Source organism: Myxine glutinosa, chromosome 1, assembly GCF_964187855.1.
Source record: "Myxine glutinosa chromosome 1, kmMyxGlut1.1, whole genome shotgun sequence".
NCBI lineage: Eukaryota > Metazoa > Chordata > Myxini > Myxiniformes > Myxinidae > Myxine > Myxine glutinosa.
In genome coordinates, this window is record NC_136261.1 from 389824201 (window position 1) to 389850734 (window position 26534).

At 46.4% G+C, this 26534-nt stretch overlaps 1 protein-coding gene across 2 annotated transcripts in view; it reads left to right on the forward strand.

Moving 5' to 3' along the window:
* LOC137416337 (voltage-dependent L-type calcium channel subunit alpha-1D-like) overlaps positions 1 to 26534 on the forward strand; it is a 476095-nt gene that overhangs the window by 2916 nt on the left and 446645 nt on the right. For both annotated transcript variants that reach the window (XM_068101884.2, XM_068101890.2), the window contains exon 2: positions 15339 to 15444. In XM_068101884.2, coding sequence (XP_067957985.2) covers positions 15339 to 15444 — 106 coding nt within the window. The remainder of the gene's footprint in view (positions 1 to 15338; positions 15445 to 26534) is intronic.

Genomic DNA, 26534 nt, shown 5'->3' on the forward strand with positions numbered 1-26534 from the left:
TTGGTCCTATGGATGATGTTGCCAATGGTCCTGTGGATCATGTTGCCAATGGTCCTGAGGATGATGTTGCCATGGTCCTGTGGATGATGTTCCCATGGTCCTGTGGATGATGTTGCCAATGGTCCTGTGGATGATGTTACCATGGTCCTGTGGATGATGTTTCATGGTCCTGTGGATGATGTTTCATGGTCCTGTGGATGATGTTGCCAATGGTCCTGTGGATGATGTTGCCATGGTCCTGTGGATGATGTTACCATGGTCCTGTGGATGATGTTTCATGGTCCTGTGGATGATGTTGCCATGGTCCTAAGGATGATGTTGCCAATGGTCCTGTGGATGATGTTGCCATGGTCCTGTGGATGATGTTACCATGGTCCTGTGGATGATGTTTCATGGTCCTGTGGATGATGTTGCCATGGTCCTGAGGATGATGTTGCCAAGGTCCTGTGGATGATGTTTCATGGTCCTGTGGATGATGTTGCCATGGTCCTAAGGATGATGTTGCCAATGGTCCTGTGGATGATGTTACCATGGTCCTGTGGATGATGTTACCATGGTCCTGTGGATGATGTTTCATGGTCCTGTGGATGATGTTGCCATGGTCCTGAGGATGATGTTGCCAAGGTCCTGTGGATGATGTTACCATGGTGCTGTGGATGATGTTTCATGGTCCTGTGGATGATGTTTCATGGTCCTGTGGATGATGTTGCCAATGGTCCTGTGGATGATGTTGCCATGGTCCTGTGGATGATGTTGCCAATGGTCCTGTGGATGATGTTGCCATGGTCCTGTGGAAGATGTTTCATGGTCCTGTGGATGATGTTTCATGGTCCTGAGGATGATGTTGCCAATGGTCCTGTGGAAGATGTTGCCATTGGTCCTATGGATGATGTTGCCAATGGTCCTGTGGATCATGTTGCCAATGGTCCTGAGGATGATGTTGCCATGGTCCTGTGGATGATGTTCCCATGGTCCTGTGGATGATGTTGCCATGGTCCTGTGGATGATGTTGCCAATGGTCCTGTGGATGATGTTGCCATGGTCCTGTGGAAGATGTTTCATGGTCCTGTGGATGATGTTTCATGGTCCTGAGGATGATGTTGCCAATGGTCCTGTGGAAGATGTTGCCATTGGTCCTATGGATGATGTTGCCAATGGTCCTGTGGATCATGTTGCCAATGGTCCTGAGGATGATGTTGCCATGGTCCTGTGGATGATGTTCCCATGGTCCTGTGGATGATGTTGCCAATGGTCCTGTGGATGATGTTGCCATGGTCCTGAAGATCATGTTGCCAAAGGTCCTGTGGATGATGTTTCATGGTCCTGTGGATGATGTTGCCAATGGTCCTGTGGATGATGTTGCCATGGTCCTGTGGATGATGTTGCCATGGTCCTGTGGATGATGTTTCATGGTCCTGTGGATGATGTAGCCATGGTCCTGAGGATGATGTTGCCAATGGTCCTGTGGATGATGTTGCCAATGGTCCTGTGGATGATGTTGCCAATGGTCCTGTGGATCATGTTGCCAATGGTCCTGAGGATGATGTTGCCATGGTCCTTTGGATGATATTGCATGGTTCTGTGGATGATGTTGCCATGGTCCTGTGGATGATGTTTCATGGTCCTGTGGATGATGTAGCCATGGCCCTGAGGATGATGTTGCCAATGGTCCTGTGGATCATGTTGCCAATGGTCCTGTGGATGATGTTGCCAATGGTCCTGTGGATGATGTTGCCATGGTCCTGTGGATGATGTTTCATTGTCCTGTGGATGATGTAGCCATGGTCCTGAGGATGATGTTGCCAATGGTCCTGTGGGTCATGTTGCCAATGGTCCTGTGGATGATGTAGCCATGGTCCTGAGGATGATGTTGCCAATGGTCCTGTGGATAATGTTGCATGTTCCTGTGGATGATGTTGCCAATGGTCCTGTGGATGATGTTGCCATGGTCCTGAGGATGATGTTGCCAATGGTCCTGTGGATCATGTTGCCAATGGTCATGTGGATGATGTTGCCAATGGTCCTGTGGATGATGTTGCCATGGTCCTGTGGATGATGTAGCCATGGTCCTGAGGATGATGTTGCCAATGGTCCTGTGGATGATGTTGCCATGGTCCTGTGGATGATGTAGCCATGGTCCTGTGGATGATGTAGCCATGGTCCTGAGGATGATGTTGCCAATGGTCCTGTGGATGATGTTGCCATGGTCCTGTGGATGATGTTGCCATGGTCCTGTGGATGATGTAACCATGGTCCTGAGGATGATGTTGCCAATGGTCCTGTGGATGATGTTTCATGGTCCTGTGGATGATGCAGCAATGGTCTTGAGGATGATGTTGCCAATGGTCCTGTGGATGATGTTTCATGGTCCTGTGGATGATGTTGCCAATGGTCCTGTGGATGATGTTGCCAATGGTCCTGTGGATGATGTTGCCAATGGTCCTGAGGATGATGTTGCCAATGGTCCTGTGGATGATGTTCCCAGGGTCCTGAGGATGATGTTGCCATGGTCCTGAGGATGATGTTGCCAGGGTCCTGTGGATGATGTTGCCAGGGTCCTGAGGATGATGTTGCCATGGTCCTGAGGATGATGTAGCCATGGTCCTGAGGATGATGTAGCCATGGTCCTGAGGATGATGTAGCCATGGTCCTGAGGATGATGTAGCCATGGTCCTGAGGATGATGTAGCCATGGTCCTGAGGATGATGTTGCCAATGGTCCTGTGGATGATGTTGCCAATGGTCCTGTGGATGATGTTGCCAATGGTCCTGTGGATGATGTTGCCAATGGTCCTGTGGATGATGTTGCCAATGGTCCTGTGGATGATGTTGCCAATGGTCCTGTGGATGATGTTCCAATGGTCCTGAGGATGATGTTGCCAATGGTTCTGAGGATGATGTTGCCAATGGTTCTGAGGATGATGTTGCCAATGGTTCTGAGGATGATGTTTCATGGTCCTGTGGATGATGTTGCCAATGGTACTGAAGATGATGTTGCCAATGGTCCTGTGGATGATGTTACCAATGGTCCTGAGGATGATGTTGCATGGTCCTGAGGATGATGTTGCCAATGTTTCTGAGGATGATGTTTCATTGTCCTGTGGATGATGTTGCCAATGGTCCTGAGGATGATGTTGCCAATGGTTCTGTGGATGATGTTACCAATGGTCCTTTGGATGATGTTGCTTGGTTCCGTGGATGATGTTGCGTGGTCCTTTGGATGATGTTGCTTGGTTCTGTGGATAATGTTGCATGGTCCTGTGGATGATGTTTCATGGTCCTGTGGATGATGTAGCCATGGTCCTGTGGATAATGTTTCATGGTGATGTGGATGATGTTGCATGGTCCTTAGGATGATGTTGCCTTGCTCCAGTGGATGCTGTTGCCTTGCTCCAGTGGATGATGTTGCCTTGCTCCAGTGGATGATGTTGCCTTGCTCCAGTGGATGATGTTGCATGGTATGGTGGATGATGTTGCATGTTCCAGATGATGATGATGTTGCATGGTCTGCTGGATGATGTTTCATGGTCCTGTGGATGATGTTGCATGGTCCTTAGGATGATGTTGCATGGTCCAGTGGATGATGTTGCCTTGCTCCAGTGGATGATGTTGCCTTGCTCCAGTGGATGATGTTTCATGGTCCTGTGGATGATGTTGCCAATGGTACTGAAGATGATGTTGCCAATGGTCCTGTGGATGATGTTACCAATGGGCCTGAGGATGATGTTCTATGGTCCTGAGGATGATGTTGCATGGTTCTGTGGATAATGTTGCATGGTCCTGTGGATGATGTTTCATGGTCCTGTGGATGATGTAGCCATGGTCCTGAGGATGATGTTGCCAATGGTCCAGTGGATGATGTTGCCTTGCTCCAGTGGATGATGTTGCATGGTATGGTGGATGATGTTGCATGTTCCAGATGATGATGATGATGATGATGTTGCATGGTCTGCTGGATGATGTTTTCTGGTCCTGTGGATGATGTTTCCTGGTCCTGTGGATTATGTTTCATGTTCCTGTGGATGATGTTTCATGGTCCTGTGGATGATGTTTCATGGTCCTGTGGATGATGTTTCATGGTCCTTAGGATGATGTTGCATGGTCCAGTGGATGATGTTGCCTTGCTCCAGTGGATGATGTTGCCTTGCTCCAGTGGATGATGTTGCCTTGCTCCAGTGGATGATTTTGCCTTGCTCCAGTGGATGATGTTGCATGGTATGGTGGATGATGTTGCATGTTCCAGATGATGATGATGATGTTGCATGGTCTGCTGGATGATGTTTCCTGGTCCTGTGTATGACGTTTCATGGTGATGTGGATGATGTTTCATGGTCCTGTGGATGATGTTTCATGGTCCTGTGGATGATGTTTCATGGTCCTGTGGATGAGGTTGCCATGGTCCTGTAGATGATGTTACCATGGTCCTGTGGATGATGTTTCATGGTCCTGTGGATGATGTTTCATGGTCCTGTGGATGATGTTGCCATGGTCCTGAGGATGATGTTGCCAATGGTGCTGAGGATTATGTAGCCATGGTCCTAAGGATGATGTTGCCAATGGTCCTGTGGATGAGGTTGCCATGGTCCTGTGGATGATGTTACCATGGTCCTGTGGATGATGTTTCATGGTCCCGTGGATGATGTTTCATGGTCCTGTGGATGATGGTGCCATGGTCCTGTGGATGATGTTGCATGGTCCTTGGGATGATGTTGCATGGTCCTGTGGATGATGTTGCCATGGTCCTGTGGATGATGTTGCATGGTCCTGTGGATGATGTTGCCATGTTCCTGTGGATGATGTTTCATGGTCCTGTGGATGATGTTTCATGGTCCTGTGGATGATGTTGCATGGTCCTGTGGATGATGTTGCCATGGTCCTGTGGATGATGTTGCCATGGTCCTGTGGATGATGTTGCATGGTCCTGTGGATGATGTTGCATGGTCCTGTGGATGATGTTGCCTTGGTCCTGTGGATGATGTTTCATGGTCCTGTGGATGATGTTTCATGGTCCTGTGGATGATGCTTCATGGTGATGTGGATGATGTTGCATGGTCCTGTGGATGAGGTTGCCATGGTCCTGTAGATGATGTTACCATGGTCCTGTGGATGATGTTTCATGGTCCTGTGGATGATGTTTCATGGTCCTGTGGATGATGTTGCCATGGTCCTGAGGATGATGTTGCCAATGGTGCTGAGGATTATGTAGCCATGGTCCTAAGGATGATGTTGCCAATGGTCCTGTGGATGAGGTTGCCATGGTCCTGTGGATGATGTTACCATGGTCCTGTGGATGATGTTTCATGGTCCTGTGGATGATGTTTCATGGTCCTGTGGATGATGGTGCCATGGTCCTGTGGATGATGTTGCATGGTCCTTGGGATGATGTTGCATGGTCCTGTGGATGATGTTGCCATTGTCCTGTGGATGATGTTGCATGGTCCTGTGGATGATGTTGCCATGTTCCTGTGGATGATGTTTCATGGTCCTGTGGATGATGTTTCATGGTCCTGTGGATGATGTTGCATGGTCCTGTGGATGATGTTGCCATGGTCCTGTGGATGATGTTGCCATGGTCCTGTGGATGATGTTGCATGGTCCTGTGGATGATGTTGCATGGTCCTGTGGATGATGTTGCCTTGGTCCTGTGGATGATGTTTCATGGTCCTGTGGATGATGTTTCATGGTCCTGTGGATGATGCTTCATGGTGATGTGGATGATGTTGCATGGTCCTTGGGATGATGTTGCATGGTCCTGTGGATGATGTTTCATGGTCCTGTGGATGATGTTGCATGGTCCTGTGGATGATGTTGCCATGGTCCTGTGGATGATGTTTCATGGTCCTGTGGATGATGTTTCATGGTCCTGTGGATGATGCTTCATGGTGATGTGGATGATGTTGCATGGTCCTTGGGATGATGTTGCATGGTCCGAAGGAAGATGTTGCCAATGGTCCAGTGGATGATGTTGCATGTTCCAGATGATGATGATGATGTTGCATGGTCCGAAGGAAGATGTTGCATGGTCCAGTGGATGATGTTGCATGGTATGGTGGATGATGATGCATGGTATGGTGGATGATGTTGCATGTTCCAGATGATGATGATGATGTTGCCAGGGTCCTGTGGATGATGTTTCATGGTCCTGTGGATGATGTTTCGTGGTCCTGTGGATGATGTTTCATGGTCCTGAGGATGATGTTGCCAATGGTCCTGTGGATGATGTTGCCAATGATCCTGAGGATGATGTTGCGATGGTCCTGAGGTTGATGTTGCCAATGGTCCTGAGGATGATGCTGCCAATGATCCTGAGGATGATGTTGCCAATGGTCCTGAGGATGATGTTGCCAATGGTCCTGAGAATGATGTTGCCAATGGTCCAGAGGATGATGTCACCTGGGTCACAGGATAATGCACCATGTTACAGAGATTGCGCTTTTGGTGTTTTTTGCAGCGATCGATTACTTGGATGGTTTAATGACTCGTCTGGTGCATGAGCTTCTGTAAACTGTTCGATGATTGATACTGGGATCCTTGTCGGGGCGGTCGCGGTTTTTCGAAGCTGTTCCACGATCTTCACGCACGCTCGAAGTTAAGTAATTGTCACATTTGTATTTTTGTCGAAACTGTATTTATCTTACGTGTGTGTACCTTTTGCGTGTCCCTCGGAAGATTTATCGGTGTTAATCTTTCATACCTGTAAAAAATAGTCGAGTATTTCGTGCCACGCAGCCACGCGGCCTAGTTGTTGAAGCTTCCGCACTTGAGGCCTGGTTCTCTCCGGGCATCCAAAGCGGTTATTTATTCATTCGTGTGTTTGTCAAATTTCAACTCGTTATTTTATCGTCCATGCATTATTGTTTAATTATAGTTAGTTTTGGTTTGAATTTCCTGTAACTCGTAATTAATTAATCGTGTTCTGCTCCTCGTGTGCGGCCTTGTAGTTGTACCCCCGTCGGTGTTTGTTAACTTAATCGTGTTTTGCTTGGCTCTTAGTTTTTTCCCTTCTACCCCGAACATAATACTCTGTCTAATGTTCTAAATCCCCACTCCCCCCCCCCAAAAACAAAACAAAACCAAAAACATTTGTTTTCCTTTCTCCACGTGTACTGTTGTCTCATCCTGTATTTTCTGTCCAGGTGTGCTGTTCGCCCTGCCCCCATTATCTCCTTGCCATCCACCTTTTGCCCTGTTCACGTGACTGATGGTGGTCCCTCTTGGCTCTCCCCTCGTTGGTATTTTGTGCATATAAGATTGTTCACGGTTCTGTTTAAATATTATTTAAATATGTTTAAACTTTCCCCTTCAGTGTTTTATTCAGTGGTATATTACAACACGCTGTTTTTCTTCCTATTTAAAAGGCTTTTCTCAATTTCCTCTCCAACTCATTCCACGTCAAAAAAAAGAAATTCAATATCTTATACGTCTCCCTCACTACATGGTCTAAATTCACATTCATTCCATCTCTCCTCCATCGTTCTGAATCGGATTGCTAACTTGAAAATCACAACAAACCCAATCTGTTATCAATGTTCGTCTTTCATTAATCATCCACTTTCTAAACTCCCCTCTTGCCCCTCACATCCAAATCCCCCCCTTGCACCTACACTCCTAAACTCCCCCCTTGCCCCTCCACTCCTGAACTCCCCCCTTGCCCTTCCCCTCCTAAACTCCCCCTTGCCCCTCCCCTCCAAATCCCCCCTTGCCCCTCCCCTCCAAATCCCCCCTTGCCCCTCCACTCCTGAACTCCCCCCTTGCCCTTCCCCTCCTAAACTCCCCCCTTGCCCCTCCCCTCCAAATCCCCCCCCTTGCCCCTACACTCCTAAACTCCCCCCTTGCCCCTCCACTTCTAAACTTCCCCCTTGCCCCTTCCCTCCTAAACTCCCCCCTTGCCCCTCCCCTCCTAAACTCCCCCCTCACTCCTCCCCTTCAAAACTCCCCCCCCAACCCCTCCCATTCAAATCTCCCCCCATACCATTCCTCTCCAATTCTCCCTCCTCCCCCCTCCTCCTCAAAGCTGCCTCCTCCCCACTTCGTCTCCCTTCTATCTCATTCCTCCACCCCCCCCCAACCTTCTACTTTCCTCTGCCCCCCCCTCAAACAACCCCTCACTGTGCCTCATCCCTTCACCATCAAACCTTTCATCCTACTCATCCTTCCCTTTCTTGGAACTCTTCTGCAATCTCTGACACACTATCAACTGCTCTCCCTACCTCCCCCTCTCATCCTTCATCTTACCCTACTCCTCCCCTCCCCTGTCCTGTACCCGATGCTCCCCCTCTCTCTTCATTAACGGTATGGACCTCAAACATCCGGGGCCTTCGCTCAAACCTGACTGATCTCTCCATACAGGTTGCTTCTGACAATCCAGACTTGATCTGCTTAACAGAGACTTTCCTCCTTCAAGATGTCTCTGATTCCTTAATATCTCTTCCTGGTTACTCCCTCCTCCGGTATGATAGACCTGAGCCTCGTCCTGGTGGTGGGGTGACTATCTTTATCAAAAACTCTCTTCCTCACTCTCCTTGCACTGCCCTCTCTCCTCCTCACCCCCAGGAGTACCTCTGGCAACGGATTCCTCTCCCCTCCCACCTTTTGTTCATATGTGTTCTGTACCGTCCTCCAAACAGTGATGACTCCATTTACATTTCACTGTCTGACAACATGGACCAACTTCTATCCACTCATCCCAACTCTCTCTTCCTCATATGTGGTGACGTCAACTGTCATCATGCCAGCTGGTTGGGTGTGGGTTCATCTCTCACCAGCCATGGCACCTCAGCAAAGGACTTCTGTGACTCACTGGGATTGACACAATCTGTCAATTTCCCGACCCGGATCTCAGCCAATGGAGTATCTTCTCTTCTAGACTTGGTTATGACAAACTTCCCTGCTAATGTCTGCTGCTCTTCTTCTGCTCCAATCGGTTCTTCTGATCATGTGCTTGTCAAAGTGGACATCTCTCTGGCCATTCTCAGAGAGCCTCCTCAGCGTCGACGAGTCTGGCATTTCACTCAGGCCGACTGGGATGGTCTTCAAGCAGCCATCAATCGTCTGGATTTGTCTCCCATCTCCACTGCCTCTGACATCAATTCTTCCTGCGAATTCTTCGAAAGCAAACTGATCTCTCTCATGCACAGATTTATCCCATCTCACCTTCAGTTGTCTTACCCTTCCTCCCATCCATGGTACACTGAATCTTGTGGTGAGGCAGTTGCCCTGAAACAACTTGCCTTTGCCTCTTGGAAGGCTAATCCAACTGAAGGCAATCTCAGTTCCTTCCACCAAGCTCGGAACAAGTGTGTGTCTACCCTCAGGAGTGCCAGGAAGCACTATCTCTCCTCACTCAAGCATGAACTCTCAAACCTGTCTCCTTCCTCCAAATCCTGGTGGCGTCTGGTCAAATCCGTTTCTGGTGTTTGTTCCCCCTCCATCCCCTCCCTTACCTCAAATGGCCACACAGTTGACATCGCACGTGACAAAGCCGAATGCCTCAACTCTGTGTTTGCCTCAAAATCCTTAGTCCCAAACCCATCTCTCTCTCTGTTCCCACCTTTCCCAGTCGAACCCAACTGCTCCTGGACTCTGTGTCCTTCTCTCCTGACAAGGTAGAGGAGTTTTTGTCAAACCTCGACTCTGATTCTGCAACTGGACCAGACGGCATCAGCCCACGGGTCCTAAAATCCTGCTCTGCCACTCTACCTCACCCTCTCTCTGTTCTTTTCACCCTATCTTTTGCTCAAGGTCATCTGCCAGCATCCTGGAAATCAGCAAACATTACCGCTTTACACAAAAAGGTGCAAAAACAGATCCTTGCAACTACAGACCAATCAGCCTGCTCCCAATTATCAGCAAAGTCATGGAATCCATCATTGCTTCGGATATGAAATCTTTCCTCTTCTCCAATGGCTTGATCTCTGATCATCAATTTGGTTTCAGACCAGGTCACTCTACTCTGGACATGCTGCTTCTGCTGTCTCAACAATGGATGGAGGTCCTCAATACCAAACAGAAAATCAGAGCTGTCTCCCTTGACATATCACGTGCCTTCGATACGGTCTGGCACCTAGCTCTGCTCACCAAACTCTCCTATGGTATCCATGGAAATCCCCATGCGTGGCTTGCGCACTTCCTCTCTGGTCGTAGTCAACGTGTGGCCCTGAATGGATTTCTCTCATCTCCCCTTCCTGTTCAGGCTGGAGTTCCCCAAGGCAGTGTTCTGGGCCCTGTGCTTTTTCTGGTCTTTATCAATGATCTCTCAGACTCTCTGGAAAATCCTCTCTATCTCTTTGCTGATGACTCCACTCTCTGCCGCTCCATGCCTCTTCCCTCAGATCGGCAGTCTGCAGCCTCCTCACTCTCTGAAGACCTGGACAAAATCACAGACTGGTCAAACAAGTGGAACATGTCTTTCAATCCTGACAAATCTCACACTCTTACTATGTCTCTCCGAAAAGATCGACTGGACAACCCTCCCATCTACTTTCTCAACAATCCTCTCCAAGAAGTTCTGTCGCTCAAGCTTTTATGTCTCACTATCTGCCATGATCTTTCTTGGGAAAACCACATTTCCAAGCTGGCCTCCAAAACCAGTCGCCAACTGGGCATCCTCCGTCGTGCGAAGTCCTTCCTAGGCACACCTGAGCTCCTCACCACATACAAGGCTTTCATCCGCAGCTCAATGGAATACTGTTCTCCCCTATGGGCTGGTGCTCCTGCCTCACACCTAGCTCGGCTTCACGCTGTTGAATCCAAAGCTTTCATAATCATTGGAATCTCCCGCGATGAAGCTAACTCTGAGGGCCTTTCACTCACTCACCGCAGGCAGGTTGGTGGTCTTTCTGTCTTCTACCGACTCCTCTCCGACCTTGCTCCCCCAGCTCTCTCTGTGCTCTGTCCCCCAAATATTCCTACAGGTCGCACAAGATCTGCCAGCAACCCCCTGATGGTTAAACTGCCGAAATCTCGGCTCTCTGCTCACCCTCACTCTTTCATTCCTCTTTTCTCCCACCTCTGGAACAAACTCCCTCACTCCCTTCAATCCCACTCCTCCCTCCATGTCTTTAAAACAGCTGTTCACCACCATCTCTTATCTTCCCCCATGCAAAACCTTGATCTTTTCTACCCCCACTAATTCACCCCAGATCCACCTTGTTTGAAATTCCAACTTCTTTCCTGGAAGTCCTGGCAGTCCCTATGTTTTATACCTCTCCCACCCCCCTTTCCCATGCCTCCCCCCCAAAGCCCTCTCCCTCCCACAGATCTCTCGATGTCTCCATGTCTCTCGGTCCCTGCTCTCAAATGTTGTGTTTGTGTCCTACCCCCTCTCTCCCCATCTTGTCTACCGCTCCTGATGTTATTTGTTTTATGTGCCGGTTTGTCTGTTTGTCTTTCTGTGTGATTAATGTTTGCTCTTTCACGAGCCTCGATCTTGAAAATAAATAAAAATAAAAATAAAATGAGAGGGGGCATCCAGTGGATTAACTTTTCGATCTCTTGAAGGATACTGTGGTTTGTTGATCAAGAATATGTGGTTTGGTGATCAATAATATGTGGTTTGTTGATCAAGAATGTGGTTTGGTGATCAATAATATGTGGTTTGGTCTTGTGTTTTATACTTCTCCCACCCCCCCCCCCCTTCCCACGCCTCCTGCCCCCAAGCCCTCTCCCTCCCACACTTCTCCCTGCTCTCAAATGTTGTGGTTGTGTGCTTCCCTTTCTCTCCCCATCTTGTCTTCCGCTCCCTCTTTTTGTATATTTTGTTTGTCTGGTTGATTTGTTTGTGAAGTAAATGTCAGCTCTTTCACGAGCCTCGATTCAGTATACAAAAATAAATAAATAAATAAATAAATATGTGGTTTGGTGATCAAGAATATGTGGTTTGGTGATAGAGAATATGTGGTTTGGTGATGGAGAATATGTGGTTTGGTGATCAAGAATATGTGGTTTGGTGATTGAGAATATGTGCTTTGGTGATTGAGAATATGTGGTTTGGTGATCAAGAATATGTGGTTTGGTGATGGAGAATATGTGGTTTGGTGATCGAGAATATGTGGTTTGGTGATGGAGAATATGTGGTTTGGTGATGGAGAATATGTGGTTTGGTGATGGAGAATATGTGGTTTGGTGATGGAGAATATGTGGTTTGGTGATCGAGAATATGTGGTTTGGTGATGGAGAATATGTGGTTTGGTGATGGAGAATATGTTGTTTGGTGATGGAGAATATGTGGTTTGGTGATGGAGAATATGTGGTTTGGTGATCGAGAATATGTGGTTTGGTGATGGAGAATATGTGGTTTGGTGATTGAGAATATGTGGTTTGGTGATTGAGAATATGTGGTTTGGTGATGGAGAATATGTGGTTTGGTGATCAAGAATATGTGGTTTGGTGATGGAGAATATGTGGTTTGGTGATGGAGAATATGTGGTTTGGTGATCAAGAATATGTGGTTTGGTGATCAAGAATATGTGGTTTGGTGATGAGAATATGTGGTTTGGTGATCAAGAATATGTGGTTTGGTGATCAAGAATATGTGGTTTGGTGATGAGAATATGTGGTTTGGTGATGGAGAATATGTGGTTTGGTGATCAAGAATATGTGGTTTGGTGATGGAGAATATGTGGTTTGGTGATCGAGAATATGTGGTTTGGTGATGGAGAATATGTGGTTTGGTGGTGGAGAATATGTGGTTTGGTGATCGAGAACATGTGGTTTGGTGATGGAGAACATGTGGTTTGGTGATCGAGAATATGTGGTTTGGTGATGGAGAATATGTGGTTTGGTGATCGAGAATATGTGGTTTGGTGATTGAGAATATGTGGTTTGGTGATGGAGAATATGTGGTTTGGTGATGGAGAATATGTGGTTTGGTGATCGAGAATATGTGGTTTGGTGATGGAGAACATGTGGTTTGGTGATGGAGAATATGTGGTTTGGTGATGGAGAATATGTGGTTTGGTGATGGAGAATATGTGGTTTGGTGATCGAGAATATGTGGTTTGGTGATTGAGAATATGTGGTTTGGTGATGGAGAATATGTGGTTTGGTGATGGAGAATATGTGGTTTGGTGATCGAGAATATGTGGTTTGGTGATGGAGAACATGTGGTTTGGTGATGGAGAATATGTGGTTTGGTGATGGAGAATATGTGGTTTGGTGATGGAGAATATGTGGTTTGGTGATGGAGAATATGTGGTTTGGTGATTGAGAATATGTGGTTTGGTGATTGAGAATATGTGGTTTGGTGATTGAGAATATGTGGTTTGGTGATGGAGAATATGTGGTTTGGTGATGGAGAATATGTGGTTTGGTGATGGAGAATATGTGGTTTGGTGATCGAGAATATGTGGTTTGGTGATGGAGAACATGTGGTTTGGTGATGGAGAATATGTGGTTTGGTGATGGAGAATATGTGGTTTGGTGATGGAGAATATGTGGTTTGGTGATGGAGAATATGTGGTTTGGTGATGGAGAATATGTGGTTTGGTGATGGAGAACATGTGGTTTGGTGATCGAGAATATGTGGTTTGGTGATGGAGAATATGTGGTTTGGTGATGGAGAATATGTGGTTTGGTGATGGAGAACATGTGGTTTGGTGATGGAGAACATGTGGTTTGGTGATCGAGAATATGTGGTTTGGTGATGGAGAATATGTGGTTTGGTGATGGAGAATATGTGGTTTGGTGATGGAGAATATGTGGTTTGGTGATCGAGAATATGTGGTTTGGTGATGGAGAATATGTGGTTTGGTGATGGAGAATATGTGGTTTGGTGATTGAGAATATGTGCTTTGGTGATGGAGAATATGTGGTTTGGTGATGGAGAATATGTGGTTTGGTGATGGAGAATATGTGGTTTGGTGATCGAGAATATGTGGTTTGGTGATTGAGAATATGTGGTTTGGTGATTGAGAATATGTGGTTTGGTGATGAGAATATGTGGTTTGGTGATTGAGAATATGTGGTTTGGTGATGGAGAACATGTGGTTTGGTGATTGAGAATATGTGGTTTGGTGATGGAGAATATGTGGTTTGGTGATGAGAATATGTGGTTTGGTGATTGAGAATATGTGGTTTGGTGATGGAGAATATGTGGTTTGGTGATGAGAATATGTGGTTTGGTGATCGAGAATATGTGGTTTGGTGATGGAGAATATGTGGTTTGGTGATTGAGAATATGTGGTTTGGTGATTGAGAATATGTGGTTTGGTGATGAGAATATGTGGTTTGGTGATGGAGAATATGTGGTTTGGTGATGGAGAATATGTGGTTTGGTGATGGAGAATATGTGGTTTGGTGATGGAGAATATGTGGTTTGGTGATCGAGAATATGTGGTTTGGTGATTGAGAATATGTGGTTTGGTGATGAGAATATGTGGTTTGGTGATGGAGAATATGTGGTTTGGTGATGGAGAATATGTGGTTTGGTGATGGAGAATATGTGGTTTGGTGATTGAGAATATGTGGTTTGGTGATTGAGAATATGTGGTTTGGTGATGGAGAATATGTGGTTTGGTGATGGAGAATATGTGGTTTGGTGATTGAGAATATGTGGTTTGGTGATGAGAATATGTGGTTTGGTGATGGAGAATATGTGGTTTGGTGATGGAGAATATGTGGTTTGGTGATCGAGAATATGTGGTTTGGTGATTGAGAATATGTGGTTTGGTGATGGAGAATATGTGGTTTGGTGATTGAGAATATGTGGTTTGGTGATGAGAATATGTGGTTTGGTGATTGAGAATATGTGGTTTGGTGATGGAGAATATGTGGTTTGGTGATGAGAATATGTGGTTTGGTGATGAGAATATGTGGTTTGGTGATTGAGAATATGTGGTTTGGTGATGGAGAACATGTGGTTTGGTGATCGAGAATATGTGGTTTGGTGATGGAGAATATGTGGTTTGGTGATTGAGAATATGTGGTTTGGTGATGGAGAATATGTGGTTTGGTGATCGAGAATATGTGGTTTGGTGATGGAGAATATGTGGTTTGGTGATGGAGAATATGTGGTTTGGTGATGGAGAATATGTGGTTTGGTGATGAGAATATGTGGTTTGGTGATGAGAATATGTGGTTTGGTGATGGAGAACATGTGGTTTGGTGATAGAGAATATGTGGTTTGGTGATGGAGAATATGTGGTTTGGTGATGGAGAATATGTGGTTTGGTGATGGAGAATATGTGGTTTGGTGATGAGAATATGTGGTTTGGTGATGAGAATATGTGGTTTTCAGGAGGAACCTCAGATTGCTCTCGGTACATCCTTTCATGGTGCCCGTCGTCGTTATGGACGTAAAGTGGTGGGTTTCCTTCATGACTTCCTTGACACAAAGCTCAGAGCGTTTGACATCATCATCCTGGTGACCATCTTTATGAACTGCGTGGCTCTAGCCATTTACTCACCAATGCCGGGAGATGATAACAGCGCCGTCAACTACTACCTGGTAAGGAATATACACCTTTCATGGAAAGGGAATGCATACCCTGAGTGGCGTCATCCAGTCATGGAGTTATATTTAATCGGATTCTTTATCCAGGTTTCTCATTTTGAAGTTGAGTCAACGTTGGACTTTGTCCAGGGGCGTCTTTAGTTGCACCTGACACCACAAAGTGGGACGCCATATGGAACACCTTATCCCGCACAGTCCTGAGAAAGAGGACATGGGATGGGTCTTTTCAACTTTTGCTTTGCGTTTGAGCTCGATCCATATTGTCTTTATTCATGAACTTAGAATAACAGGGGTGATGGCAGAAATGCTAAACCGATGGGTTAAACGGAACATTCCAGAGCTGCCGATGCTCCGCCGAGATGCGTTTTTCCTCACCGAGGTTTATCCATGAATTTGCGCAGTCGCAAACCTTCTGCCAACTCTTCGAGAAGAATCGGACAATTTTGCAACGATCTTTGGGAAAAAGATGCACTAAACAAACGGTTATGTTTGGACGAAGTTGGCTCAGGCGTCGCATCGCTGGGCACCGCCATTTTATCTGAACGTCGACGTTCCCCCGCCCTGAGTGTGTGAGTGAGAAATTCTATTGGTCGAGGCGGCGTACAATTTTGCCAAAGTACTGCTAAACTGCATTTTTGAAAGTACGCACAAGGAGATTTGTGTTTTGTCGTGGTCAAAATATATAATTCAATTGGCATAAAATAAAAGATTTAAAGGCTGTATATATTTATATACATAAAAGTATACCGCCATTGATGCACCATCTTTTGCACCACCTTATTTACCATGTTAAATTAGAACAACTATCAGGGATGCCTCTTCGTGGTGGTTCTACCTTACCTCCCCCCAATGCAAGTCGGATCCCAAATCTTCCCCATTCTTCTCTACTGCCCGGTTTCATCAGGGCAGCGCAGTCACGGTCAGATTGCTGATTGGTCCCGTGGACTGACCCTTTCCCTCTTGCTCTGTGTCCTCTCTCTCGCTCTCTCTCTCTCTCTCTCTCTCTCTCTCTCCCTAACTCTGTCGTTGCGGCCACCATCTGAGCGAGGGTACACCATCCTGGATGTGATGGATCTCTGGGTCACCCCTGGGAGATCAATCGGTTGTCTCTGTGCCGCCGGCTTGTTCGAGACAACTGTCTGGGATTTATACAACAACAACAACAACAACAACAACTTGTTAAATGAGTTATTCGTGCTTGTTGTATATATCCTTAAAAACAGTACGTTTCCTGTTTGGAATGATTTCCAATTTTCTTTGACTGCCAGACAGATCGACTGCAGCAATTCCTTTACCCCTCTGTGTGCATGCGGGCGAGAGAAGAGGCGCCGTACAGTATTTCGAATTCAGTGCCAAACTACTGCTAAACTGCAGGTATTAATTTATCCAAAGTACTGGCCGGAAATAAAAAAAATCAGACGACTGTAAAAGTGAGTACTGCACTCTTTGGGCAACATACGTAGTTTTTGTTTAATTTAATTTCTGTGTAAGCAAATAGGCAGATGTTTTTCCCTCCCCCTTCCCTTCCCTACCCCATACCCTCCCCTGTATTCCCCTTCCTCCGGAGCTATCCTGAACTTCTTCCCCTCAGCCCCTTCTTCACCCCCTTTTGCTCTCTTTCTCCAGACTTATTTTCCAGATTTCAAGGGGGAGGTGGAGAGGTTACTGTCACACAAGGGTTACTTTTTAGGGGTTATAATAAAGGTCCCACTGTACCTTAATTGAATGCTAGTTCACAGGATAGCCGGCTTGGCATTTCCTCCGAAGGACGGCACGCTCACTGATGGGGCGCCCTGTCTGTTAAAGGACCAGGATCGTTTATAGTCGGGTCGGGAATCGAACCCAGAGTGTAGACAGAGACATCTGAGCTACTTATCATCCATCTAAACCAATGCTGGTGCACTTACGAACGGTTGAATGAAGGAACCACAAGTTCAATCGCTTTCTGGGGATAACAGTACTTTAACTTCATGAGGAAATGAAAGCCACCCCTCCCTGTATGGTCATTATTAATACAAACTCGCTCGCAAACATCCATTTGGTGAGTTTGCCAGTGCTCTGATGTAGATCTTTCTCCGATATCCCAGAGTGGAGATCCAGGAGCATGGCCTGAACTTGTTGGGTAGACGCTATAAAAAGGGTTTGTGTAACACGGATCGCTTGCACCTGTTCATCATCCCCCTCCCTCCCCTCGTCCCACTCCCTCCCTCCCCGCGTCCTCTTCCTCCCCTATAGGGCGGGCCAGGGTCGTGGCTCGGTGCTGACACTGTGGCTCTGAATCTTGCCGCATCTGGCGCCGTCTGTCTAATTTCCACTTAGACCGTCTGTCTGAGCCATGGATCCGTTAGATCGCCTGTCTGAGCCATGGTTCCTCCAGACCACATGTTTGATCCATGGTTCCTCTAGACGACATGTTTGAGCCATGGTTCCTATAGACCGCATGTTTGAGCCATGGTTCCTCTCGATCGCGTGTCCGAGCCATGGCCCATCTCAGAACGACTGGCTGGGCCATGGTTCCTCGAATCCGCATGTGTGAGCCATGGTTCCCCAAAGCCGCATGTGTGAGCCATGGTTCCCCAAAGCCGCATGTGTGAGCCATGGTTCCCCAAAGCCGTATGGGTGAGCCATGGTTCCTCAAAACCGTACGTGTGAGCCATGGTTCCTCGAAACCGCATGTGTGAGCCATGGTTCCTCGAAACAGCATGTGTGAGCCATGGTTCCTCGAAACCGCATGTGTGAGCCATGGTTCCTCGAAACCGCATGTGTGAGCCATGGTTCCTCGAAACCGCATGTGTGAGCCATGGTTCCTCGAAACCGCATGTGTGAGCCATGGTTCCTCGAAACCGCATGTGTGAGCCATGGTTCCTCGAAACCGCATGTGTGAGCCATGGTTCCTCGAAACCGCATGTGTGAGCCATGGTTCCTCGAAACCGCATGTGTGAGCCATGGTTCCTCTAGATCGCATGTCTGGGTGGTCTTGTCACACGTGCATTCTGAAACTGGTGGGAAAATGTTTACTTTTAGGAGCCATTTTAATTACGTACCGGTACTTCAATATGGCGGCACTTCATTGCTCTCTTGGTCCCTCCTCCATCTGCTCAATTGACAACCCCCTTACTCCTATCTCTTTCCAAATGTATCTCAATCTTTATCTCTCTCCCCTTTCTCATCCATGTTTTCTCAATTTGAATTCTCTCATTTAACTGGCGCAAATGTAACCAATATCCCCTTTGATAAACCGAATGCTGTTGCCTGAAAACCTTTTGCATATTTTATTACATTAAATGAATAAAATAGTCTCCATTTACCTTTTGTGGAATGGGCTCCATTAAAGCAGAATGAGATCGCAGTGTCTTCGGCAAGTTGTTGATACGAACGAGAAAGATTGCTGTGCTAATGGACTATCGATCTATTTGAGAAGGTTTCGACGGTACAGAGTCGACCGGAACCCGCACTGCGGCACTTGGAGGTCTTTTTTGTGTACAAAGTGGAGGCTCGTGGAGGAGCTCGAATGTAGAATGGATCAGGACGTCACAGAACAAAAGGAACAGTAGAAAGAGAGGGAGACGGACACCAACAGCAGGAATGAGGGACAAAATGGAGGGAGATTTTGACAAATAATGGATGAGGGGAAGAATGATGGCAAGGGACAAAATAGAGGAATATTTGGACAAATAAGAGATATGAGGAAGAATGATGGCGAGGGACAGAATGGAGGGATATTTGGATAAACAAGCATTGTGAGTATTGCGCTGCAATACATGTCCCCTACCGGCAGTCTGTTGTCCGGAAAACTGTTGGGGAAATTACCAAAGTTCAAAGTGCCATAACTTTGTCAAAAATGATCGAAACGTGGTGAGGTTCGAACTTGATCTGTAACTTATCATGAGGAAACCATGTGCCAAGTTTGAAATCGTTAGCATTAAGCGTTTAGAAAAAAAGTCCGGAAAATGTTCTTTGCATGACAGACTGACGGACTGACGGACTGACGGACGGACAGACGGAGGGACGGCGTGCAAACCTATAGTCCCCTCCGGTGCACACCGGTAGGGGACTAATAAAGGATGTGGGGAAAAATGATGGCGGGAGACAAAATGGAGGGATATTTGGACAAATAAGGGATGTGGGGAAGAATGATACGAGGGACAAAATGGAGAGATATTTGGACATATAAGGGATGTGGGGAAGAATGATGGCGAGGGACAAAATGGAGGGATATTTGGACATGTAAGGGATGTGGGGAATAATGATGGCGGGAGACAAAATGCAGGGATATTTGGACATATAAGGGATGTGGGGAAGAATGTTGGCGAGGGACAAAATGTAGGGATATTTGGACAAATAAGGAATGTGGGGGAGAATGATGGCGAGGCACAAAATGGAGGAATATTTGGGCATATAAGGGATGCCGAGAATACGAGGGACAAAATGGAGAGATATTTGGACAAATAAGAGATCTGGGGAATAATGATGGCGAGGGACAAAATGGAGAGATATTTGGACATATAAGGGATGTGGGGAAGAATGATACGAGGGACAAAATGGAGGGATATTTGGACAAATAAGAGATGTGGAGAAGAATGACACGAGGGACAAAATGGAGAGATATTTGGACATATAAGGGATGTGGGGAAGAATGATACGAGGGACAATATGGAGGGATATTTGGACAAATAAGGGATGTTGGGAAGAATGATACGAGGGACAAAATGGAGGGATATTTGGACAAATAAGAGATCTGGGGAAGAATAATTCGAGAGCCAAATTGGAGGGATATTTGGACATATAAGGGATGTGGGGAAGAATGATGGCAAGGGAAAAAGTGGAGGGATATTTGGACAAATAAGGGATGTGGGGAAGAATGATACGAGGGACAAAATGGAGGGATATTTGGACAAATAAGGGATGTGGGGAAGAATGATGGCAAGGGAAAAAGTGGAGGGATATTTGGACAAATAAGGGATGTGGGGAAGAATGATACGAGGGACAAAATGGAGGGATATTTGGACAAATAAGACATCTGGGGAAGAATAATTCGAGGGCCAAATTGGAGGGATATTTGGACATATAAGGGATGTGGGGAAGAATGATGGCAAGGGAAAAAGTGGAGCGATATTTGGACAAATAAGGGATGTGGGGAAGAATGACACGAGGGACAAAATAGAGGGAGGTTTGGACAAATAAGAGATATGAGGAAGAATGATGGCAAGGGACAAAATGGAGGGATATTTGGACAAATAAGAGATGTGGGGAAGAATGAAGGTGAGGGAAGAAGCAAACTCTCAGGAAGGAAAAACTGGAAATTTTGAATAAGGTGAGATTGCGGAGGGCTTGGATTAATTGGCGTAGAAAAGGTAATGGTTTTGAATGGGGAGTGATCTGATACTGCGGTGAACAGCCCATTTGGATACCTGTATGGAAGAATGAGATTGAAGAGAATGTGTGGAGAATGAAGAGAATGAATGTGGAAGTTGATTCCCCGAGTGGGGGAAAAAAAGGAATGAATGAGTGGAGGTATTGGTGGGAAACCTGCCGGTCAGCATTTGTCGGGAGATAAATCTAGAGGTTAGTTGATCTGCTGACGCAGTTGCTCATCGTGCACCCAGACACTTTCATTGCAAGTTTCGGTATGTTTTTCCAAATGACTACAAATCAATTTGATGCAAATCTATAGCCTCACGATGTGACCGTCGATCAAAATGCGAGCTGGTGCGAGCTTCAAGGAGGAGTATACGTGCAGTTGACGATCGAGAGTAAATACAGACACTTGGAAATTAATGATCTACTATATAACAGAGATGTCTGTCTGTCTGTGTCGCCATTTTTCTCAGAGATAGCTGAATGGATCTTCGTCAAACTTTCAGAGGTTCATCAGTGAGTGCCTGGGAGTGTTTTAGGCAAAAAAACGTTTTTTGGATTTCGCTATATCGCTCGACAGTGCTGCCTCCTTCCCCCACCCGTCCCTCCTCCCCCTCCACCCGACCTCCCACCCTATCCCCCTTCCCTCTATCACCCCCCTTCCCCCTCCTCGCCCTCCCCTATTCCCCCCCTCCTGCCCCCCCACTACTCCCCTATTCCCCCTCCCCCCTCCCTCCCTAACCCCCATCTCCCCCATCCGTCCCCTTTCCCCTCCTCTCCCCTCTTCCCCTCCACCCCCCCTGCCACTCTCCTCATCCCCTCCCCTCCCCCTCCCCCGCCCAACAACGCCGGGTAGCTACTTCTGCTAGTTATAAATACCCGAGACATTGGTAGTCAGAGAGGAGTCGCTGCCCTTGGGATACGGACTGGGTATGGATAGCGTCGGTTGCTTTCAAGGAATCTGCTTGGGCAGAAGTGCTCATGGGGTGGAGGTTTGGGTCCATCCTGGGGTTTCAACCCGAGAGTAGTCTGCGCTGAGATTCTCTGAACCTGGAACAACTCCCTATTTTCACCACCACAAAGTACACTCATCGTACCCTTTTCAAATTCACGGTAGTTACATCATTACAATTGAGCAGTGCAACATTTCGGCAAAAAAAAACAAGAAAAAAAACAAGCTCAGCCAGTTTTTTTTACACTATCTGCTTGCCTGGCAGTCAAACAAAATTGAAAATCATTCCAAACAGTAAACTTACCATTTTAAAGGACGCTATAAATGACACAAACAACAGGCATGAAGAGCCAATGCAACGTGATAAATGAGGTGGTGTAAAAGACGCTGCATCAAGGGCGGTAAATTTCCGATTTTTTTTTTCTTTAACCTTTAAAATCTTTATTTATTTAAATTGAATTGTATACTTGAACACTGCAGATCACAAATAGCGTTCTGGCACTTTCAAAACCCTTTTGTTTAGCGGTACTTGGACAAAATATTACATCATTTTACGTCATCACGACCAATGAAATTTGCTGCTCGCAGACCCTGCCCATGTCCCCTGCACACCCGCAGGCCCAATGATGACGCTTGGAAATCAAACAACCATGTCATGCTACGAGCGACAACACATGACAAACGATGGATTTTGTAAACTACTACTGGTAGTTGTTAACAGTAAAATTAACCACCCTGGGGATCGCGGCGTGTCGAACACTCGAAACATCAACCACACCTCTTTCATTGAGGTGGTTAACATACTCTCAACTTTTTAGTTGTTGGATATTGAACTTTCCTTAAAATTCCTGTTGTGTCAACTTTTACTGAATAAGATCCATTCTTTATCTTGTCCGCTCATGAAATCCGACACAATCCTTAACAGACGCTGACATACATCCACCCTACCTGTAACAGAAAAGTCGAAGGCCTCTCTTGGTTTTAACAATGTCTCAATCCGATCTATCTCCAAATACTCTGTCTGCCTTCCAACCTTCCTGAGATCCTCCATGAAGCACAAGTTCTTGGAATAACCCCTTCCTTGTTAAACTCCCAAAATCCACACTTTGCAGGCGCCTCCACTCCTTTGTTGGTCCTCCTTTCACTAATAATGCGGATCCACCTTTGGGTGACATTTCATTCGCCCTCTTCCCTCCAGTACTTCAAGAAAATGGTGCACCACCATCCTGTCATGTCATCTTCCATCTTTACCACCAATATTTTCTACCTCCATTAACTGTGCTTCTCCATGCACCATCATCTCATATCATCCCCTCTCCCCCTCATCCTTACCTGCAATCTTTGAGTTATCAACCAGTTATCAACCTTTGACCTTTATCAACCTTTGAGTTGTCTCGTCTGGTTTTGATTCCTCACCGGAATATAAACTCAGGTTGGTGCTAAGCAGGTCGGCCGTTCCACAATATGTGCGGTCTCTTACACGGATGTTAAGCTGGGTGTTCCTTCTGGAAGTATTAATTGGTGGAAATTAAATTGTGTTACGTGCTCCTCCCCGACCCCCTGGTTACAGTGTACCTCTGAGCCCCGAGAGGAGTCACGGCAGAAAAATGTGTTATTCTGTATGTCAAAGATCAATGGTGAAGTCACACCAATTGTTACCAACAAGCAAATATTGTATTAAGATCACACAAAAACAACAGTACAACAATAATAGTAATCAAAAGTACAATCAATATATCCTATGATGGTACCATCAGTTTCGTAATATATAACTCACTGTGCTCCAAGTGGGTGAAACAAGAACATTCCCAATGTCTCTTTCCCGGCTTCAAACCCAAGTTGATTCTGGTTTCAAGCCAAATTCGATCCCGGCTTCAAGCCAAAGTCGATCCGCTCCAGCGATCGTCAGAACGATGTCCAATCGAGACCAGAATCCCGTTCGGATGACAGTCACAGTCACGCGGCCAAAGCTGCACAAAGGCGCCCTCAAGGCGACTGGGAAATCCAAAGGCGCCCTCCAGGCGACTGGGAAATCACACCCTCGGGTATGGATGTTTCATGCTTCACAGTCGGCGAACCTCATATTTACCTTCAAAATCCGCGTTGCACACACACACACCAGATAAACATCTGAAAGCGGTGAAAATGGCTGACGAAGCAAAGAAACCTTGCTCGACGCGCAAAGCGCACGAGTCAAAATGGCCAACGCCCCGTTCTCGAGGCGTAACGGCGCGATGATGATTCTCTTCGGCATCAATCGCAAAACCTAACACGCAGGTTAATCTGTCACAGCGATAACAAATCTGTCGCAGGAATCCCTTTCCCGGGAAACCCAAAGTTCACTCGTGACTCTTGCTCGCCAATGTTCGCTTCAGACCGCAAAGCAACTCGGCTTTCTTGTCCGACTCCACTCGCTCCGCCTTCTTTTCCTCTCCCTCTTCTTCTTCGTCCGGTTCCGGTTTCATTTAAAACATTAACTTTTTTACCTTTTGAAAATAATAATTTCTATTTCCCTCAAACAACAATAATAATAATACATGGAATCGAAAATGTTTACAGTGGATGAAAACCACAACAACGGAAGTGACGAATCCGTAACACTTCCCGCCCTCAAGAAAGAATTTTTGAACATAGTGAAAACTTTCTTTGCAGGCAAAAACTCTTTTAACAAACAAGAGTAAAACTCACACCCAAATCATCCATTCCCGTGAGCAATGATATAATTATTAATATTTCCCAAAAAATAAAGCAACAAACTTCCAAACAACCTACAGGAATTTCCAAAGTTAGTTCACTCTGGACAAAGCATCAGCAAAGACATTGTCCTTGCCCTTTACATGCTCAATTTCCAAGTTGAACTCCTGCAAAGCCAAGCTCCATCTCATCAACCTCTGGATTTTATTTTTCATTTTTTGAATGAAGGTTAAGGAGTTGTGATCAAAAATCCAAAGCAAAGCAAATCTATAGCACTTTTTGAAGGAGCCGAGCTGAGTGTCAGGTTTCATGGTGGTTGGGTGGTGAGGACTGGAATTATTCACTGCATGAATAATTGGAGGTAGTTGGAGGTAGTCATTTAGGAACGTGGAGTTCACGGGTTAATCTGTGTAGGAATCTTGGCTCGGCTGCTCCTGAGCACTCAGTGCTTACAACTCTTCCCTTGATCATAAAAATCATAATCACGGTTGTAGGGTCGGGTGCTGTAGTCACGTGAGTAGCAGTCCCCATCTTGGCTACCACCGTAATAGTCATCCCGTCGAGAGTTGCCAAAACTGCGCTGCTGCTGCTGTTGGGAGCCTCTGTAGTAATCACGACTGCAGCTGCCACCAAAATTACTACTCCCACCCCGGGAGCCATAGCCACCCCTGAAACTACCTCCACGTTTTCCTCCTCTGTAGTCCCCTCGACGCCCGTGGCATGCCTTCTCGACTGTTTTCGTCCGACCATCCAAATCCTTGCCATTCAAATCCTTTTCTGCATCTTTGGCGTCCTTTGTGTTTTCAAACGTGACAAAGCCAAACCCTCTTGACTTTTGCGTCTCCCTGTCTTTTATCAGCAGCACTTCCAAGAGTGGTCCATATTTGCCAAAGATAGAGTACAGGACATCTTCTCTTGTGTCCAAGTTCAGTCCACCTACAAAGAGCTTGCCAACATTGCCTCCATTCATTACTTGTGTGTGCTGACACTTAGTTTCAGTGTACTTGACAAGAAGTGTCTGTGCAAAGCATGACGTCAGTACCTTCCTCTTCTCTTCAGAGCGCTTCCTACCCATAGCATGAGTCGTGGTACAGGATGGAGAGATACCCGGAATCTCCTGCTCTAACTGTGCAGTGTTATTTTCCATACTATGCTTTTCAACAAACATCGGATTACCAGAAACTTGACCACCGGCCAAATCATTCCCGATAACAAAAGAGATTCCCTCTACAGGAAGAGTGGCTTGTAAACCTCCGGTGACCGGTCCTGACACCAAATCAGACTTCAAATGGATGACATGAAGTGGAGCTTTAACAAAGCCACCAACCCCCTGTAAAAGAACACTAGCACCAGTTGCCGTCTTCTCTGACAATGGCAAAATGCCTTCAAGCATCAAAGATTGATGTGCTCCTGTGTCCCTCAATACCCCAACAGGTCTCTGGTTCATTAAGTCTCCATCCAGTGACACAAACCCCTCTGAAATAATAGGTTTGTAACCATCTTGAACAAGGTCGTTCTGTGATGCCGTAACTTTGGCATGGGAACCTTCACAAGGCACTGTCCTCCAAGGACGATTTCTCGCATTTGCCAATGCATTCGGAGTTGTACTAGTCTGACTCCGCTCCTGATTTTTCCTTTTCAGGGCGTAACATTGGGACATCAAATGCCAAGGTTTCTTGCAAAAAGTGCAAGTAGGCCCGGAGGAAAAACTCGTGGTCTGCCTCGGGCCCCCCGGAAGATAAGTCTGTCTTGGAACTGTAGTCTTCTGATCCCTAAAAGTCACGGTATCAGATTTGTCCCCATAGTCATCTCTAGGCCACCTCTATGAATATTTGTTCTCCGCACCTGATTTACCATAACTCCCCTGGCTAACCTAATGTCCTAATGTCCTAACCTAATGCATCTGGCATTTCACTCAGGCCAACTGGCATGGTCTTCAAGCAGCCATCAATCATCTGGACTGGTCTCCCATCTCTACCACCTCTGACATCAACTCATCCTGGGAATTCTTCCAAAGTAAATTGCTCTCTCTCATGCACAGATTTATCCCATCTCGTCTCCAGTTGTCATACCCTTCCTC